Source organism: Cynocephalus volans, chromosome 10 (genome assembly GCF_027409185.1).
Source record: "Cynocephalus volans isolate mCynVol1 chromosome 10, mCynVol1.pri, whole genome shotgun sequence".
NCBI classification, from domain to species: domain Eukaryota; kingdom Metazoa; phylum Chordata; class Mammalia; order Dermoptera; family Cynocephalidae; genus Cynocephalus; species Cynocephalus volans.
In genome coordinates, this window is record NC_084469.1 from 26,794,275 (window position 1) to 26,813,958 (window position 19,684).

The 19,684-nt window shown below is 51.3% G+C and overlaps 2 protein-coding genes across 8 annotated transcripts in view; both read right to left on the bottom strand.

The window, feature by feature from the left end:
• Positions 1-229: 229 nt before the first annotated feature.
• CORO6 (coronin 6) lies at positions 230-8,105 on the bottom strand. Of its 3 annotated transcripts, none has more exons than XM_063113277.1 (11): positions 7,912-8,105; positions 6,455-6,654; positions 4,949-5,071; positions 4,371-4,500; positions 4,094-4,275; positions 2,933-3,052; positions 2,407-2,511; positions 2,177-2,322; positions 1,771-1,828; positions 1,436-1,666; positions 230-1,349 (listed from the first exon to the last, which is right to left on the bottom strand). In XM_063113277.1, exons 2-11 carry the CDS (start codon positions 6,650-6,652, stop codon positions 1,224-1,226), a joined length of 1,419 nt encoding a protein of 472 aa, XP_062969347.1. In that variant the 5' UTR covers positions 6,653-6,654; positions 7,912-8,105; the 3' UTR covers positions 230-1,223. The 3 variants fall into 3 exon arrangements, with proteins under 3 accessions (XP_062969347.1, XP_062969346.1, XP_062969348.1); XM_063113276.1 differs by having other exon boundaries at positions 6,455-6,715; XM_063113278.1 differs by having other exon boundaries at positions 230-1,346; positions 6,455-6,715; positions 7,912-8,104.
• A 3,238-nt stretch (positions 8,106-11,343) lies between these two features.
• SSH2 (slingshot protein phosphatase 2) overlaps positions 11,344-19,684 on the bottom strand; it is a 265,214-nt gene continuing 256,873 nt past the window's right edge. For all 5 annotated transcript variants that reach the window (XM_063113271.1, XM_063113269.1, XM_063113274.1 and 2 more), the window contains one exon: positions 11,344-18,376. In XM_063113271.1, the coding sequence (XP_062969341.1) occupies positions 16,292-18,376 (2,085 nt within the window). In that variant the 3' untranslated portion in view covers positions 11,344-16,291. The remainder of the gene's footprint in view (positions 18,377-19,684) is intronic.

A 19,684-nucleotide genomic window follows, 5' to 3' on the forward strand; every position in this document is an offset into this window, starting at 1 on the left:
CCCAACTCACCCACCCAGAGAAGCACAGACCCCGCCAGGGGCAGGGGCCCACCGCACACCCTTGTCTCGGGCCTCTCGGACTGGCCTTCCCGGATCAGCCAGTGAGGCTCAGAAGGGACACAAAACAGGGAAGGAAGAAAACAGGAGAAACTGCTCCTCCCACCCCTTCCATGATGCCAGGGGCACCAGACTGACTCTGAGGCACAAATAAAGAGGCTTCAAACCGGAGGTTTTTCCTACCTGGCTTTACTGGGGAGGAACGCCCACGGTGCGGGCTGGGGTGGTGGTGGTGGTGTCTTTGTGAACCTCAGTGTGGGGAGGGCTCTAGGATAAGAGGCTACCTGGTGGACTCCAAGTCCAGGGTTGCGTTTGCCAGGTTCCCCAGGAGGTTGGGGGTAGCATTTGCAGAGGCTGGGGGTACTTGCTCCCCTACTCCCCCACCTATGCAGGAGGCACAGACTGAGCACTTAATAAAATATTTCATTCAGTATGTCTTGTTTTTCTCTTAGAGTCAAGCCATAGCAGAGGGCTGGGGGCAGTCTGTGTGGAGGGGGTGGGGGTATGTGTGAACCTGCTTCCTCATGCCAGTTCTCTTGCCGGGGCTCCCTCAAGGAAGCCGCCCTCTCCCCTGTGGGTGCAAAAGGAGAAGAGCCTTCCGCCACAGACTACTGGGGGTAGCCAGTGGGTCCGGCTCTGCAGCCGATGGGTTGTGTTAAGAGTCTGCAGCAAGGGGGTGACGCCCGTCTGGTCTACCACCCAGGGTGGTGGAATCAAGTGAGCTCATTAGGAAAAGCGTCGTAATTTCCCCAGTCTGGGGAGACCCGTCGAATCGCCACCCCTTTGAGGTCAAGCCCAAGCTGCCCAATATCCCCTAGCATCCGCTAATACTAAGCACTTGTCCTGCCCTGGGTGGAGGACAGAGGAAGACACCGCCTCGCCGTGCAGCACCATTGCTGAGGCCCCCGTTACACCGGGCCTCCTTAGGCCAGCTCCAAGTTCCCGACGCGGCGTGCAGCTCACCCCCAGCCAGCCAGACACGGGTCCCCACTACGCTCCATTTGTCCAGTTCTCCCTCCAGGGGCGGAGTTCCCTTCCCAGTCCCGCCCCTGCCCCCAGCCCAGGGAGGAGGGGCCGGAGTCTGGGACCTAAAACCCGGCGGGGCCGCGTCCGTGCGCCCCTCTCCGCCCGCCCGCCCTGCGTGGAGCTTCTCCCCGCGCGCCCCGCTAGTCGGTTCCGTCCACCAGCTCGCACAGCATGTTCTCCAGAGCCGTGATGCGCCGGTCCTGGGCCTGCACCTGCTCACGAAGGGCCTTGATCTCCTCCAGCAGCGTCTCCAGGGTGTGCTGCTGCTGGGACGCAGAGGACAGAAGGGGCCGCGTGGGACAGGGAGTGGCACGGGGATGTGTGGACTGGGTGGGGCGGGGCCGGATCTTACCGACAAGCTGGCGTCGCTGGCCGACTGGCTGTGGCGGGACCCGGCGGGTGGGCGCACGTCCAGGATGTTGCGCTTAGTGACCCGGAGCTCGCGGTGCTTGGGCGGAACGTAACCGTCCCTCAGAGAAATGAGCACAGGTTCAGCGTCCTGGCCAGATAGCCATTCGTCGGCTTCTAGGGCCGGCTCCGGACCCGGCGTGTCCGGGTATAGATCATCCTGGAACAGGTCTGACTGCGGGAGTGAGTGGAAAGGCCGACACGTGTGAGCGGGGCGCCAGGCCTGCTGCGCTCCCTTCCTCCTCGGAGCCCTGCCCAGCCCCTCTCCCGATCCCTCACCTTGCGGGGCACAGTCATGATGATGGGTTCACACTTTCTTTCGTGCAACTTGTAGAACCTATAAAGGAGTGGGGTTCAGCACCCCCGCAGACTCCCACCCCCTTAACTTCTGTCTGGGACCAAGGGGTTGGAAACCAACACTTGCTGAGCGCCTGCCCGTGCGCATTGCACTTTAAACACATCTTTTGTTCTGTGGTAAAACACCTCTGATGAGATGTTTATCATTTTACAAATGAGGAAACTGAAGTTCAGAGAATGTCAGGTTAGTGAGCGCTGAGGCTGGCCCTGAAACAGAACTGTATGATCCCCCTCCCGCCCTCCTTTTCCTAAGCATTGCACTATTGGCTGAGGCCCGACATGAGTTGGGGACAGAGACAGGCGTGTGGGAGGGGCCCAGGCTGCTGACCGGGCGATCTCGCACTTGCTGACATCCAGCCCCCGCTTGGGCATGAAACCCATGCCCCGCTGCGGCTCTTTGCTACTGAACGTGTTCAGGTAGTGAACGAAGGGTGGTTCGTCGGTAATCTCGAAGTACCGAATGCTGCTGTCGCCCTGCAAAACCAGTCGGTTCAGAGGCGCGCCCGGGCAGGGCCCTCCACAACCAGCCCTCTATTCTACCCGCCCGGTCGCGAGCACCTTGCCACACAGATAGACGATGCCGGAGTCGGGATCATAGAAGGGCAGTAGGACGCCGTTGCTTGTGTCCATCTCCTGCAGTGCCACTGGCTCCTCGAAGTTGTTCTGTCCGAGCACAAGAGGCGTGACCAGTCCTGTCGCGCTCTCCTGTGCTTCTTTGGGACCCCCAGAAGCTCCTTTACGTTTCTTGCCTGCTCCAAACCTCTGGTGACCAGAGCTGCAAGACCCTCCCCTGGACACACCACTCCTCCCTCCCCGCACATGTACCCCCTGCACCGCCGCATGCAGTCACAGCAAACCACCCCCAGGGACTCGGCATCACCAGGTAGGGGCACCAGCGCAGGCTCCTTCAGGCGACGCAGCAAAACTGGGCAGAGGGGTTGCTGTGGAGATGGCAGGCGCTGCAGAGGTGGCAGCAGCCTCCAGCCCTGTCTGGGTGGGCATGCCATGCGGGTGGGGGGCGCCTGGCCCCTCTCCCGTGATGCCAGTCCCCGGGGCACACACCCCAAGCCTCCAGCTGCGTTACCGGGTCCCACAGGCCCAGCTCTCGCTGGCTCATGCGGGTGAAGCCGGTGGTGAAGATATGACCCTGGCGCGTGAAGACGGCCCGCATGGGCCTCATCCCCTCGTGGGCCGCAAACCTCTCCTGGGGGGAGGGGGGAGACAGGGAGGGGCATCACCAGCTGCCTGTCCTGGAGACCATGGACGGCCAAACGACCAGCTTGCCGACTTGGGGGTGGGGGGTGCAGAGGCAGGGGAGAGACAAAGGGGGCCTAAGAATTCAGCTTCCTGGGGGCCACGACTGGCCCCTGGCCTGGAGACAGCAGGAATTGCGCGGCTCTCAGCAGATCCCGAACCAATAAGCGCCCTCAAAGGCTAATCCCTAGAGCAGGGGATGTCTGCTGGCTCCCCGAGGTCGCAGCGAGGCTTTTCCCGCTCAGGCCACGGCCCGGGAGTGCGCTCCTGGCTGAGCCAGCGAGGGAGCGAGCGAGCGAGCGCGCCCGGCACGGCCTGGCCTACCGGGTCCCAGAGCGCGAGTTGCCGCTCACTCATCCTGCTGAAGCCGGTGCTGAGCAGCTTCTCGTCTCCGGTGAAGACGGCCCGCAGCGGGCGGGCGCCCTCATGAGGCCGGACTCGTTCCTGCTCGCGGGGTTAGTGGGTTAGAGCGTCCGCCCCCGCCCCCGCCCCCGGCCGCGCGTGCTCCACGCACACGTGCACGCGCCCTGCGCACCCCGCGCACGATAGAGGCTGGTGAGGCGATGGCCGCCGCCCTGGGACAAGCAACGCGCGAGGGTTGCCCCCATTCCCCGCCCAGTGTTATCAAAAAGGGCGGGTAGGGGCCAGCCCTTGAGCCAGTGTCAGGCCCCAGATCCTAGAAGATGGCGCTGGGTGCCGGCTGAGAGGAGAGGGGTCCGGGAGCTCAGGTTTCATGCAGGTTCTGGTGGGAGGATGGAGTTTCCAGCTTCCCTCCTCAATCCCAAAGCGAGGAGCCCTCCTCTGAGCTTCTGAGAGGCAGGGGAGGGGAGGGAACAGGAGTGGGGGCAGAGAATTGCAGGCTGGGGGCTTCTGGAATAGGGACGGGCCAGGTGAAAGCTGGGACCAAGGGCTCTGATGATTGTGGGTACAGGGAACTGGCAGCTGGTCACAGGGCAGGGGCTTCTGGGCAGTGGCCAGGCTAGGCACTCACCGCCACTACTTGGCTCTTTCGGGGGTCGATGATGCGCAAGGTCTTATCCTTGCATGTGGTGGCTAGCAGGCTACCATTGCTGTTCCAGCACACACTGTGGATGACGTCGGGGTGCATATCGTCCAGGCTCAGCAGCACCTCGCCGGTGCCCACATTCCAGATGATGATCACATTGTCACCACCTGCCCAGAGTGACCAGGCATGGTCACCTGGGCCCTGTCTGTGCCACCCCCTCACCCCCCATCTACAGTAGGGACCTCTCCCTAGGACCCCAGACCTGCACTGAGCAGGACGTTCCTGGCAGTAGGGTGCCAGGAGAGGATGCCCACACGCTTGGAGTGGCCCTCGAGTGTGATGATAGGCTCCGTAATGTTGCGCATGGGGGTATAGTCTGGAATCTGCCACACCTGGGTAGGAGGAAAAGGCGTAGGGTGGGGGGGATGAGGACCTGGCCCTGTCCCTCCACTCCTCGCCTACCTCCCCTCAACCTTACTGGCTCTCTTGAGTGGTAAGGGTCAAATAGAGGGCAAGATGTGGTGGTACCTGGCTAGGGAAGAAACAGCTGGGAGCCATTGGGGGCACTGCCAGCTCTCTAGAGACTTCCCCATTCACTCCAGCAGGGAGACTTCAGAGCACTGCCCCCCTGCTCTTCAGGCCCCAAGTTGGCCATGGCTATAATTAGTTCCAAGCAGTGCATCCTGGGAGGGGGTGGGCATGTAGCTAAAAATAGCCTGTGAGCTGGGCAGGGCAGGGCCCTGGGACTCAGCATCTCCCTTACCACCTTCCCCAGTACAGGTGAGGCAGCCCACCCTGCTCCCCTGCCCAGCTGTCCAGCAGCATCCACTTGGCTCCTACCATGATGGTGGTGTCGTCTGAGGCACTGGCAATGACGTTATCATTGTGTGGGCACCAGTCAATGTCCAGTACAGGGGCAGTGTGCCCAGTGACCAGCGGGTAGTTCTTATCCACTCGTCCTGTCTGAAGGGGTCAGAAAGAAAGATGTGGGGCCACTCTCCCATGTGGTTTTTGGGGTGGGCATGGGATCTGTTTACATCTCAATTCTCTATCATTTATGTTCTCTTTGCAGACCCTTTTCTGCACCTCTAAGCCCATCCAGTTTATTTCCTGTATTTTGCTTAACGCAGAGTTGAAATCATTTAAATATTAGGGAATCTGACACACAAAAGTAAGATGACTTAACCAAGGACACACAGCAAGACACTGATACAGCAAAGACTTGAACTCAGTCCAGTGCTCTTTCAAAGACACCTACTTGGAAAGGGCTGTTCTTGAGCCTGTTCCCCAATTGGGATGTCTATGGGAAGGCCCTGGTGGGAGAGGTCAAGGTGAGGTAATTCTCAGTGCAGTACCCAACAGTCCTTTCCTAGGTCTACCTTTGGCAGATCTCTCCTTTGTCACTGGCTTCACCTTGTAACCACAGCAGCTTGTGGGGGCTCTGAGGCCTCTGCAGGGGCTGGCATAGGCTCAGACCAGGAGGTAGGGGAGAGGGGTGGCCATGTGGCACTGAAATGGCAGTCATACTGGAGGAGGAGGCAGCTCCAGCTGAAATTTGAGCCCTGGGGATGGTGTCCCTGCATGGTGTCTGCATTGTCTGGGGTGAGTCACCAGCTATTGTCAGGCCTCTTCCTGACCCTGCCTCCTATGGGGCCTCCCCTAAAAAGGTGTAGGAGTCAGAATCCAGGTCAAGGTCATGCCTTGGGATAACCATCCTGAGGGTGGAGAGGGCCAAGGAGCTTAAGGTTACACAGCAAAAGTTGTAGTCATTGCTTGGCCCCCATCCCTAGGATAGGAGGGCTCTGGCTTTATGTGTCATGTCCCCCTGCCCTTCACTGTCATTTTACTTCACTGCAAGAACCAGAGTGGGGAGGTAGCCAGGAACTCTTTGGATAGAGCCTGATCCTGTTCTCAATGTGCTGCTCTGGGATGTGATTTAATCAAATGGTCATCCTGGGCTGGGGAGTAGGATCTCCATACTCAAAACAGGAGGGTGTGAAGCATTAGGAGAGACAGGGACAGAATCTGGCCAAAGTTTTGGCTCTGCTGTGTCCCAACCATCTCCAACACCTGATTCACTTCTTTGTCCCTACTGGGAATAAGGTGTTGCATGGAGAGGTGGACAGGTTAGGAAGTGTGTGCAGGCCACCGTGATGCTGCTGCTAAGGGTGGAGTGAGGGAGCCTTCCCACTGGTCCCTGAGGGTTGGGGAACATGGAGCTTCCAGTTCATACAAACTGCCCTTCTGACTGAGCGGTGGAACTAGGTGAGAACACAACCTGCTGTCAGGAGTCCCCAGGGTCCCAGCCAGTGTCCTCCCACTTGCTTCTTTCCCCTCATCCCTCACCTTGGCCAGAGGCAGGACAATGAAGGCACCACCGCCTCCAGCCTCCATGATAATGGCCAGGAATTTGGGGTTGACGGCACAGAAGGAGCTGTCCCATGTGACCCTGGACACACGGATGTCCTCATAGGCCTGGTCAGCCTTTGCGGCCTGCCCAAACACATGGCGGAACTTGCTCTGTCGAACAACACGCCGGCTCATGCCTGGGGGCAGAGATTGAGGATCTCAGTGCCCAGAAATGCCTTTGGTCCTTAGTCCTGTGAGCTGTGGGAGGAAGGAGGAGTGGAGGGGGTGGCAGGTGAGAAGGGTTATCTAGCCAGGAGTCAGGTATAAATCCCCACAGAGTCTGATCCTAGAAGCAGGGAGCCTTCTTCAAGGTGATTGACATATGGGAAAGTTCTTTGTCACCTGCAAGATGCTGTTTAATGTGAGGGGCTAGGATTTGGGGCCTGACTTCTCTTTAGATACCCAGGTTGGTGGGACAGTGGAGACTACCAGGGTTGAAAGCTTCCTGGAAGTTGGAATGTTTTTGGGAGGAGGCTCAACACTAGGCTGCCCTCCTGCTGCCAGCCTTGGATAAGTATCTCTTCATGGAAGTGGTTGTATCTCCCAGAGGCACCCTGTCCAGAATAGAGGCCTTGGCCATCGGACTTGGCTCGAAGCCAGTTATGGGGCTAGGATTGCAGCCCCCCAAGATCCAGAGATCGCATCTTTGGCCTAGTTCAGGCAGATGGGGTTTTTCCTTTTTCTAAAAATTTGCCAAGGGAGAAGTTCTTCCTGTCAGCTAACCCGATTCCTTCCTGCTACTGTCTTCATCAGTTTACTCCCTGCTGGTGGGGTGGGGGGCACAGTGTAAGGTGGATCTCTCCTCCTCCTACTCCTTCCTGCACTGGCTTCTCAAAGAGGCCCTAACCAAGGTCTTCTGGCTTTTGCCTACCATACTTTGGTCCAGCTTCTCCTCTGGGTCCTCTACCCAAGATGGGCCTTACTCCTGGTAAACTCTCCTGGGGATGAAGTCCTGACCCCAGTTCAGGGCCAGATTTGCGGAGGTGCAGAGGGTGAGGTGCATTTTCTCCAGTCAGGACCTGTCCTGTTTTCCTCAGGAGACACACCCAGCTCTCCCAAAGCCCCAGCCACTGACTCCTTGCCCTCCCCAGCCTCGGGCATCCCTGTGCCCTTCAAGCCGCTTCTTCGATCCCAGGCCTAAGGCCCTGCCTCCCCGCACCCTCCCCCGGCCTCCTGCCCCGGCACTGCGTTCTTTCAAGACGAGGTGTCTGCACCCGGCGGGCGCGCGGGCTGCTCTCAGGCCCAATATAGACACCAAGTCCGCCCCGCCCGGGACAGAATTTGGCGGGGAGGGGGAGGGGGTGCGAACCTCTGCCCGCTTCAGAGACCCAGTCCGCTCCGCTGGCTGCGGTGGCAGCGGGAACCGGGGGAGGGTGGGGGAGTGTAGGGTTTACCTGGTGCTGAACTGGCCGGGAGGGCGCTCACGGTGCGACTCCTGTGAGGAGAGGGCCGGGGGTGCGCTGAGGAACGAGGAAGGCGTCAGGACGCCGGAACTGCCTCTCCGGGTGTCGGCGGCGTCTGGGGCCCGGGTGTTCGGCGGCGCTCTCCGGCCGCTGCCTGCCGCTCTCCGGGGCCGGACGCCGCTGCAGTCCCAGCTGCCGCTGCCATCAACACGAGGGGGCGGGGTCTAGGACAGGGGCGGGGCCAGGCCCAAAGCTGCCCCGCCCTCTCCAGCGGCGGGAAAGTCAAGCGCCCCCGACTCGGCGCCGAGTGTCTGCCGGCCTCGGAAAAACATGGGAAGTAAGTGTGCGTGTGTGAGGGGTGCGCGCGCTCTTCCGGGGAGGCCGGGGAGGCCCAGGTTCCCAGACCCAGAGCGGGGCGCTGAGAGAGGGGGCGCGCGCCCTTGGAGATGAAGTGTCTTCGCGCCGCTTTCCTGCCGCAGTCGCGCTCCCAATTTATCCAGTCCTGGCGGGCCAGGCTTGCGGGACTGCACCTCCAGACCCCCTTGGAAAGAGGCCCGAGAAGATGCTTCGGGGGCGTAGTCTCAGCCATTGGATGAGAGTCTAGGCTGGCGCAGGGCAACTGCGAGAGTAGCCGACAAGGGGCTGTGAACGTTACAGTTATTGTTATTAATAGCGGTAGCGATCATTTGAGAACCTAAAACGCTGACACTGTGCTAGGCGTTTTACCCCGTTAGAGAGGATTCCATGGAGCAGGGCAGGAAGCAGCTTAAAGCCCAGGGAGAGGAGTAAAGTGAACCCACCTTGAGTCCTGGGGAACACCAGGTTCAGGGGGAAGAGGCCGGAGCAGGTCTTGGACCACATTTTAGGGGTCAGAGCAGCCAGCTCGGAGGCCGATGCCTAGCCTGATTCCTAATGTCCTCTGGGCCTTGAGTTGGTGCCCAACTGTATTCCATGGAAACCTCCCCGTCCTCCCCCAAGACCTACGGATCTGAATATTGACCAAGGTCAATGAGAATAAAAAGTAACCTGATCAAAATACAGCCTGTGAAGACCAACCAATTCCTGTGGCTGCTGTCTACCCAATGCCTGCATACTGCCCGGATTTCTTCCCTTGCGTCATAAGGCCTTGGAGGGCGGCATGGGGCCAGTTATTACTTCCCACTTTCCAGGGCATACCTGGGACTCAGTGGAACACATCTTTCCTGAGGGCAGAGAACAGCACTGGGGACAAGGGGGAGGGAAGATGGTAGAAATCACGAAGGTCCCCACAAGGCTCCTTTGTTTCTCAGGAAGAGTCCAGGTATCCAGTGGCTTGTAGGGGAACAGAATCAGAAAACTGCTACAGGTGCTCCAGAAATAATTCATGGCTTGGGAGGCCATAAGGGTGGATGAGGAATCTCCCTTTTACCTACAGACTCCAGGCACATGGTTAGGAGGAAAAGGCTTGAGTGACTCTTTTGCTCCTTTATAACAACAATAGTTATATTATGTGCTATATAATATATAACAACAACACTTACTATGTGCTAGGCGTTGTTCTAAGGACTTTACACATATTAATTCCATTCTGAAATGGGTTGTTATTATCCCTGTTTTACAGATGAGGAAACTGGGGCACAAAGAGGTTAAGCAGCTTATCCATCACTCAACTGGTAGGTGGTAGAGCTGAGATTCTTATCTAAGTGGTCCATGCTTTTCAGCACATGCATTTCTGCCTCTTCCTTCAAGGACAGTGTGCCACTTTATCTCACAAGTGCTGAGATAAAGCATAACTGAGAGTTATGTTGCATAGCACAGAGGAAAGGAAGCCTGGACTAATTTGAAAACTGAGGTTCCAGTCCTGGCATAATGACCCTATTTTTGCAGCTTTCTGGACTGTAAAATGAAGAGGACTGAGATTCTTTCCAACTCTGCACCACTTGTTGGCAAAGAAGGGATTTGACTTGCTGCCTCCTACTGTGAAAGGGCATCTTTCTCTTACCAGCCTCCTCCTCCCCTTCCCTTCTCTTTAAAGAGAGCTGGAGATGGCCTTCTAGAGGGAAGGGACTAGGGAACAGGGATCACTCAATTCATCCTCCTTTCAGTTCCATCATCTGGGAAGGGGAGTGCTCTTGGAATACAGGAGCAGGTATTCAGAGGTATTTGCTTGGGCATGGCATGGCTCAGCCTTGCCTGCTAGCCTTATTCCAGCTGCCAAGGCCTGGCGGAGCTGTGGGTGGGCAGAGCCAGAGTATGAAGAACCAATCAGGAGAAGCCACTTGGGATTGATGCCTCCCTCCCCTTGCTGGGCTCTAAACTGCAATCTACAAAAGACAGACATGGATTTCATCTTTCATGAAGTCATCTTCTGTAAGAGGTGCCCTGAGAACTTAGCCATGATTTGGTCCATCTGCTTTGGCTAGAAAGCCAAGATTGATCTTACCCCAGACACCCCTAGAAATTATTTATTTATTTGTACTGGCTGGTACAGGGATCAAACCCTGGACCTTAGTGTTATCGGCACCACACTTAACCAACTGAGCTAAACAATTTTAAATGACCATACCTTCACCATCATGCACTGCAGCTAGAGATCAGTGGTGTGCCCCTCCCACTTGATAAGGATGACTCACAATGAAACCGGCTGACTTTAGTTCAAGGGGCAGTGTTTTCTCTGGAAACTTCAGCAAATTTTCTTAGCAACTAGGAAACTGGAAAATGACTCTCCTTTGATAGTAGTGCTGCCTTGTATGCGGTAAAGGGCACCATTAAATATCTCATCATGGGTCTGTGGAAAGGTTGGAGAAGTGGAGACTCTCCCTGCCAACCCCCCACCAGTCCATTTTAGAGAACTGCCCTTTGGTCCCATCTCCCTCCTGCACCACTGACATCAAATATTTCTCTTCTAATGGTGGGAGAGGGTTAAACCTTTTACTTCTTTGGAAATTCACATCCTTTTGCTAGAAACCTTTCAGTGAGCTGAGGTAACTTGTGCTGAAAAGCTTGTTAGCTCTATGTCACTAATGTCCAGAGAGACCACCCACCCAACAAATCCAGTCTCTGCTGAGACAGGTCACAACAGCTGTTCCAGACCAGTCACTGTACCACAGATGATGGAAGAATTTTGGTCCCTTTGCTTATTCATTCTTCTAACATTCATGGTGGCTTTGGCAAGTGCCTCCTCAACCAGGCAAGTTCCCAGCTTGGTCACTTGATTGGAGCCACACTGAATTAATTTTTAGTGATCCTATCTCCTATGCAGTCTTTTATTTTGTGGAAGGTAGAAAGTTACATTTTTCTCTAGAGCTCAACTATCTCTTCAGGGTATGCTTGATTGGGATCAATCAATGAGAACTGATCCGTGTTTGTTATCAATGTTCTCCTCCAAGCCCTCCACCTTCTCTATTACCCCCCTCCTTTGTTGCACTTGATGAAGTACACGTGTTTCATCTTCAAAATAAAAAATTTATTCAATCTGTAACAAGAACATTGAATCTGCACATTTGCGCACAAGTTCACATTTAAAAACAGCGGAGCACATCAGTAATAAAAAAAATCTATGATACAAGTGGAACATCCCAACCACCAAGATTAAGGAAGGAGATGAGACCACTCTAATATTCTGCTTCAAATGCCTCAAAAAGGTCCCAGAGATTCCAGGGAGCACCTGCTTTATTTAATAAAATGTGAGCATAAAAGTTTGGGGTGGCCTGGGGCAAAGGTAACAGTCAGTGGGAGAGTCTTCTGACTTGTTTTCCATGTTTAAAACAAGTCCTACAAAATAAAGTAGAAAGAAAAAAAGAAAAGGCACCTTTAGCTATGCCAAGCAAACCAAAATCCAACAAAACATAAAAAACAAATAATTCCCTGTGGGCTTACTGACTGGGAAACATTTCAGGGCCAGTTACCCAGTTTTCAGTTTGGGTCATCAGCTTGAGTTAAGCCCTGGGTATTAGATCTGCATGTATACACAGGATGCTGTCACCAGCACCACTGTGAGGACACAGATGGCAGCATCAGTCATATACCTCTTGGGGGATCTTCAAGCTGATGAGGATGATTCCAGTTTAGAAATCTTGTCCCAGATCTCTGGGTCACTGAGAAAATGAGGCTGGTTCTCTTCTCATAGCAGGAGCCAGGCCCAGTCAACCCTCCACTTCCAAGCTGGAAAAGTACAGAAGCACCTTGCAATAGCTCTCCATGGTGTTGAGGGACCTCAAACCCTGGGAGGAGGGTCAGAAGTATGCAGCTTCCTGCTTCAGTAACAGGCCTTTTCCTAATATGGGTGTTGGGTTAGTTGAGGCAGCAAATACGTTTATGTCTAATACATGCCTTGATCTTTTAGTTTAGAAGAAAAAACAAAGTCCGAGATGCTTTTAAGTTGGATTGGTGCTGAAACAGCTAAAATTTCATCTTGTATATTATCAAAAAGCAAAACAAAATTAACGACACTAGCCATTCACCATTACAACCATCACTGTAAGACACACCATCACTGAGGAAATGACTGTTTCCATAGAGAGTATTGGATGGGAGTGCAGGACACAGATGAAAGTCAGCTCCAGGTTTTACCCATTTATCCACAAGGGTTCACCATTACGGCATTACTCTGCGAGAGGACTCACAGGATAACCAGGGCCTGGGTGCCTGGATGACTGAGTGGCCAAAAGATGATCCACGTTTTAATACAATGTAAACAAAGTATCCACAAATAGTTGTCCAAAGAGCCAAAGAATGGCCTTATTTAAAAATGCCCTTAAAAATGACTTTTTGCATAATACTTTCCTAAGAAAAAAAAAAAAAAGAAAAAGAAAAAGAAAAAAACCAAGAAACAACTCCCACAAAAACATCTTTACCAAAAAAGCCTAGATCACTTCAGAACTGAAATCCTCAGATGAAACAGGTGAAGATTTCTGTGAGCTGCTGTCTCAGAAGCTACTGGTCTACCCATCAGCATCTGTCTGGGGCCCATGAGCAGGAGAGAACTCAGAGCCTGGGCTGTCATCCTCAGGTTGCCCTTGGAGCTCTTGGTAGCTCCCAAAATGAGAAAGAGGAAATACCAGTTAAAATATAAAGGAACAGAAACATGAAACTGCTAGATTAATAGGCTGAGATGCTAGGAATGATCCCAAACACTTAGAATCTGAAAGGCAACCAAAATGAGGAGAGATGAACATTACCATTCTACAGTACTACATGTCTACTATAATACACACTGCTCCTAAGTGTTTCCAAAAATCAAGAAAGGGTTGGGTTTTTTCTGCTACTGGCCAGGTAACCATCCAGATTACAGCTCAAATCTGTCTGCTCCTGGGGCTTTTCTCCATGCACCAAAATGCTGACTCTTTATGCATACAGACAAATGCACACACACAAACCTTTTCTCTCTCTCCAGAGTAACTGAGAGTCAGATTATGGCGGTTTAAAAAAAAAAAAAAAAAAAAGATAAAGCAAGGCACTGGGCAAGAGGTGAAGGTTTTTCCTTCTCATCTCTGTCCATCTACCAAACCTGGTGTTCCAGGTCTGGGTTTTCCAGGAACAAAAAAGGGAAACAGGTCACCCGAGATTATAAAAAAGTTTGAAGAAAGTGAAAACTCCTTGACAGCTCATTATGTATCTCCCCTGGACATTGCTCAGCCATGTAAATAACTCAAGAACACCCAACTGTGGGAGTTTGAGAGGGCTGGCAAAACCCCTTGGCATGGTTGAAATACAGACCTTATATAGACGATGTTAATTTAGGCAGTTAAGTTAAATGATAAAAAAAGTAATTAAAAAAAAAAAAAAAGGAAGGGAGAGCACAACTGTTTCCTCCACTTGTTAAAAAAATAATTTTTTTTTTTTCACAGCATTAGAGGGTTTCCTCCCCATTTTTGTTATTTAATGCAGTGAGAGTGGGCATTAAACACAATGGCAGGGGAGAAGGAACAGTGCAACACTGTCAATACTGCTTGTACTTACTTCCTAATGTGTAGGATGTCACATCTCAAAGAGGTTACCCTGAGTGGATGCCACTCTCTTAATCTCCATGCAAATCCTCCTCTCCCAGCCCCCATAATTTCCTGTCCTTTCCCTATCATATTGGTGGTGTAATTGCCTTAGCAAGACAGGACAGTTTAGATGGTGAGCCCTGGAAATTCACAATCCTGTCTCACAAGCTTCCTCACACTGATACACAGAACACTTTACAACACATAACCATCCAAGAATCACAAAGCTGTGTAGCTTTTGAAACATTTGAACATTTAAGGAAACCACTAAAGGTCAGCAAAGGTACACATAATCACTACACCATAAAGACACTTTTAGCAGGTGGTTTCTGTCCAACCTGCCCCCTGGCAATGATGTCACTTCCGTACAGCGAATGAATTCACAGCTCCTTGTGAGCCCCTAAGATGGCCCTAGTCCACCTTTTTTGTATCCTTTGTGTTGCCCTACTACTTGCCCCAACTTTGGCCTCTGACATCATTGTGACAGTCCGTGCATCTGTCTTTTCCTCTCAATGCTGTGATGAACCAAAAACTTAAGTCTCAAGTCTGAACTCAGTCAGTCCTCAGCAATGTGGACATCAACCAAAGCAAACAGAAAGCAAATTTGCAAACTTCATCAGTACTGATGAGCTGCAAAGGTGTTTCATTCCAGGTTAAACTGTTTTCTGTAAGAAGCTGAAAGAGGCTTGTTTATGGCAAGTGCTCCTGTGTTAAAAAGCAACAGCATCCTACATGGAGTCACTGAGCACTTGCCCATGGTGGAAGACTCTCCTGTGGCCTCTAGCTTCCATTAGGAGCTACCACTCTGGGCAACTCATACACCTTCCCTGGCTGTGGTTCAATTACTGGCAGATAACATTGTGGGATTTCAGTTTCAAAGAGAAATCAGCCTACAGTTACACTGTGACCTAAACAGAGCCTTTAGGGTAGTCTTTCTCTGAGGAGGAAGTTAATAATGCACAATTTGGCAGGAGCTGACAATTAGAAGTCTGCATTTAAATACTGATATCACCATCAATATATTGTGCAGATTCCTGTCAATACCCATCAGTTTTATTTCTGGTATCTTTGTGTTTTCCAGTTGCAACTCTATTCCTTCTTTAAAAGAATAAATCAAAAAGACCCTACAACATCAACAACAAAACACTGGAAGAAAATGACATTATGTACATAAACACTGTGTATAAACTTTAGAGAAATGACAAAACTTCCAGGGAAAGAAAAATTATGTCAAGTGTTAACAGTGATAATATACAAAAGAAAACTTTGCATTCAATGAAGGTTATATATATGTAATTAACAATTCAAATATAATGGATTTAAAAAAAAAAAAGGCAGCATGGGGGAAACGTATGGGGGAGGAAAATAAATTGGAAAAAAATATGGCCATTAAACTAAGAAGGCCCACAGAATTATTCAAGTAATGGAAGAGTTAAAACCCTATATATGTATTCATTTTACAAGAACACATTGACTTTTGATTGCTGTTTTTCAAATTTGTCACTATTGTGTTTTAGTTGAGAGGATGCTGCAGAGCCTTTTCTGGCAGGAAGAGCCAGGGTGACCACCTGTGTGGAGCCCACCAACCCAGAAATTACTAAGCAGCAGGTTTTCCACCCCCAACTTATGTCCTCCTCCTCTTAACATGTTTCCCTAAACAGAAGATGTCTTGGACTTCGTTTGGGCTTCCCTTTTAATTTAATATCAAAAATTTTCTTGGGGAAAAAACTATTTGCTTGATAACTTACAAAGCCAGCCATTATCATGCCTTTCTGTAACAATACACTCTGGAATACCAGAAGAAATGGATTCTGGAAGATCCCCTTTTAAAACAAAGCAGAACCTGCCTATTTCAGGAACTCCAAAAGGCTGGGGCTGGAGACAAAGGCCGAGAGCACTCTGACAACCTGTCACCCTGAAGGCCATCCAATGCCTCAGGTCTGGAAACCAGACCATCATCACAAAGGCCCCAGGGGGGAGCATTTCAATTCCCAGCTTCATCTCCACCCTCTCCATCTGCATGCCTTTTCTCAGAGGGCAAAATAAGGAGCAGGTGGTAGCTGACTGAAAAACAGCAATTTGCCTTTGATAAAGGTGTTCTTTGAAAATGAGTTTTTTTTGAGGTTTGAATTTTTTAAAAATAAAAAATGATAAAATGGTCTTGCTGTTCAAATCAATCTCTCTCTCTCCTACATAGTGTACACACACACACACACACACACACACACACACACACACACACACACACACACACACAGAAAAATCCAAACCCTGCATGCGACAGAAACAGTAAAATGACCAAAATATTATAAAATTAACCAATAAAGTGCATGTTCCTTACGTATTACACCTGCCCCTTTTACAAACATTTCTTTGAGAAAGTCACACGTATAGGCTCAGAATCACATGGTATTATAGAAGGGGTTGGTTGTCCGTTTTTTATCATTTGCCTTTTTCAGTCTCCTAAGGGGGTGAGTTCTGCCATGTTGCTGACGGGGTGCCACAGCCAGCCCTGGAGCTGGGCTTGCACACTGCAGTCCCTGGGTCTGTAGCAGACGAAGGCCTCCTTCAGAACTAGTCAATTTAGGTCCTGCCCTGGGGAGCAAACACTGCTGACTGTAACCAAATTCTTTGGCATACTGCACAAGGGGCCTCTCCACTGGCTTGCTTTGCACGATACACTCTGTAGTTTTGAGTTGCTCTACAAAATACTTGGTGGGCTCTGGGTTCTTGGAGGCACCTGGGTTTTCTGGGGGCTCCTGAGCCTCCATGGTATGCATGCCCGAGTCTGTTCTGATAAAGGGCTGAAGCAGTTTGAGATGAGGGGACTCAGAGGAGACAGGCTCCCTCTCTAGTAAACAGTCTTTGCAGAGGTCCAAGTAACATAACTTGGCGAGAGAAGCTGAGCGCCTCATTTGGAATGGTTTGGTGAGTTCTGCCTGAAAAATCACTTGGGGCTCGATTTCGTTAGTGCACTCCTTCACCAACACACTGGGGCTGTCGCTGAGACCCTTTATATTTTCACTAGCGCTATGTGGGAGTTGACAGGCTAAAGATGATGGGTCCAGTTTTTCCTCTAACTCCCCAATGTTGTCACCAAGATTGCTAATTAAACTCAAGTCTTTGCTACTTAACTGGGAGCCCTGGTATGGCACTTCACTGCCACTGCAGAGGGGGCCCTCCTGACTTTCTTCCCAGCTAGGCTGCTCTGCAGAGGGCTCATCTGTGGTGCTGCTTTGCTCTGTGCAGCCTTTCAGGTGAACCATGGTCTGGGGATGCAGGTAATCCAAGTTGGCAGACGGTGTGTGGGTTGTGCAACCGACAAAAGGCGCTATTGTCTCCAGGACTGTAGCTGGGCTGTCGCTGCTGTCTTCAGTGCTGCTCAGTGTGGAGGTTGGGTCAGTGGGCCTGTTGGGCTCAGCAGAGGAAGAATGAGGAAGAGGTAGCACTTGAGGGTGCAGAGAAACCTGGTTGGGATCTAGAGTCCTGTTCAGATTTTCATCCAATGCACAGAGCACAGTGACCGACTTCTCCACTTTCACTTTCCTCAGTCCTTGCTCCCCACTGTTTTTGCTGGTGGCTATTTCACCCCCTGGCCCAGTGTGATCAGGTGATGTAACTGTGTGGGTATACTCAATGATTTCTATCCTCTTGGGAAGGGGGAGAGGGAATGCCTGTATCTCAGACCGCTGGTATGAAACCACAGTTCTCTGTTCCTTCAGGACCCCTTCCTGCTTTGTTCTAACATCTGACCCTGGGCACTCCTGAGGAGCTGGAAAGGGGTGAAATTCCAGCAGCTCGGGTGCTGGAAAAATGGCATTCTGCTCAGAATGGGATAGTGGGCCAACCTCGGACCCACTGCATTTCCCACTGCCCTTGTTCATCTCTGGTTCCTTAGGGACAAATGAATGTTCTGGGTTAGCTTCTTCACTTTTCCCTTTTGGTGCTAGGTCTGCTACAGAAGAATCATTTTTGGAATTCTTTCGAGTGGACAATGAGGTACATGCAGGGGCAGCACCATGATGCTCTTGTTCCTGCCGTAAGCGCTCTTCAAACTCCAAGGTGGCTCGCCTCACAGATCCGGGGCACCACTTGGCACCCGGATGCATCCCTGGGCCCTGGAGCTCTTGTTCCCCCTCTGGTTCCTCTTCTTCCCAGTCTGCTGTGGATGAGTGTGTGGTTAAGCAGCCTTCTGAGTCACTCTTCCCTGAGTGTTTGGCTAGTTTGGGCTGGGCTGTGCAGGAACCCTCGTCCTGCTCCAGATGTCCAGGTTTGTTCTCTGGGGCCTGAGGCCTCTCAAGGGGCAGCTCATGGATGGTGTTCTTCTTTGGTGTATGGCATGGGTTAGACAGGATGTCTCCTTTAGGTTGGATCTGTCCAACTCCTTGACTGATGGACTCAATTTCAGTGATGATTTCTTTGACTGAAACTGCATTTTCTGAGTGAGATTGCATGAAGGTCTCTGGGCTGACCAGTTCTGAGATTGCCTGAGAAGAGAAAGTAGTGAGATAATTATGGCGAATTCTAATTGAAAATGCCAGATTTTCTGCTTATTAATCCTCTGACTCAGGAGAACTTATCTGGCCATGAGAACATAAATGATGGAGTGCCCAGAACCATACTCTGCCCATGTGTTTTGTCAGACTACAAGAAAAAACCGGGATTCATCTAGGCCACAGGTACAAAATTCCTTATAAGCTGTGTTGCTGTCTACTAAACTTTCTGTTCTGTTTATCCAAGCAGGATTCTAATCTAATACCTTACTCCCAAATGAGTAGCAAATAGCTTTGGAGGCTCCTATAATCCTTATTTTCCTAAGACCATGAGCCTCCAGGATTCAGGCCCTATGAGGGTAAATGAAACCTTTCCCCTCTGGCCTAACCACTTCCAGTTTGATCCTAATCTATTCAAGGAGGAAGGTTCCATTCAGGGCCACCTTAGATATGCCCAGTGTCAGACAGGGCAAGATGGATAAGGCTATCTTCTGATGTCTGATCTGGGGACTCACCACTCTATTCTCTCTGTTTTGCTAGCTTTCATCCACACCATTCCACTGCTTCTCCTAGCAGCAGCATCCCAGCACATAAGGGCAAGGAGAATGCACTCTGTATCTGACCGTACTTCCTAAGTTTCACACGGCTCCTTCTGGGAAAGGTTTACTTGGCTCATCTAGCCACGTACCTCAGCAAACTTAGAAACCATGACACAGACATTTTACTAGTCTACCAGTTACAAATTCTGAGATGGCTTTAGAACAAGGCCAAGGAAAATTGGCCAATGCAAAAGCAGGTCCTACTGCAAAAAAAATAAGAATTTCAATATTTGGAAATGGTCTGTGGACACCTCTTAAAGTAGTATCTTTATGACTATCAATCTACTTTTTTACTGTTTTTATAAGCCTTCAAAGTACAATATTTCCCTATGAATTGTTCTGGCCTTTCTCCTTTAAAAGAGAGTCAGAGCTAGTACAAACTAACAAGGTCAGTCATGCTTTGGGAGAAATCTGCCAGGACATCAGGCAGAGGTGAACTTGCCAAGACTGGGAGAAAAGCCATAGCAGGCCCGGTGTGTGCATGGGCCACGGAGGGATTGCTCATATGACCAGGGACTTTGCAGAAAGGCTATTTCTGTTAATGCTGCTACATCCATTGATCCATAGGAGAGCTCAAGCATTCTGACTTTCCAGTAGAAATGAAACAGAGCCATAGCCTTTTGGGAGGGGAGAAGACAGAAGCAGAGGCAAGAATTACCCTGGGGTAGTTAAAGAGACAGAGAAAAGACGATTAATGGACAAG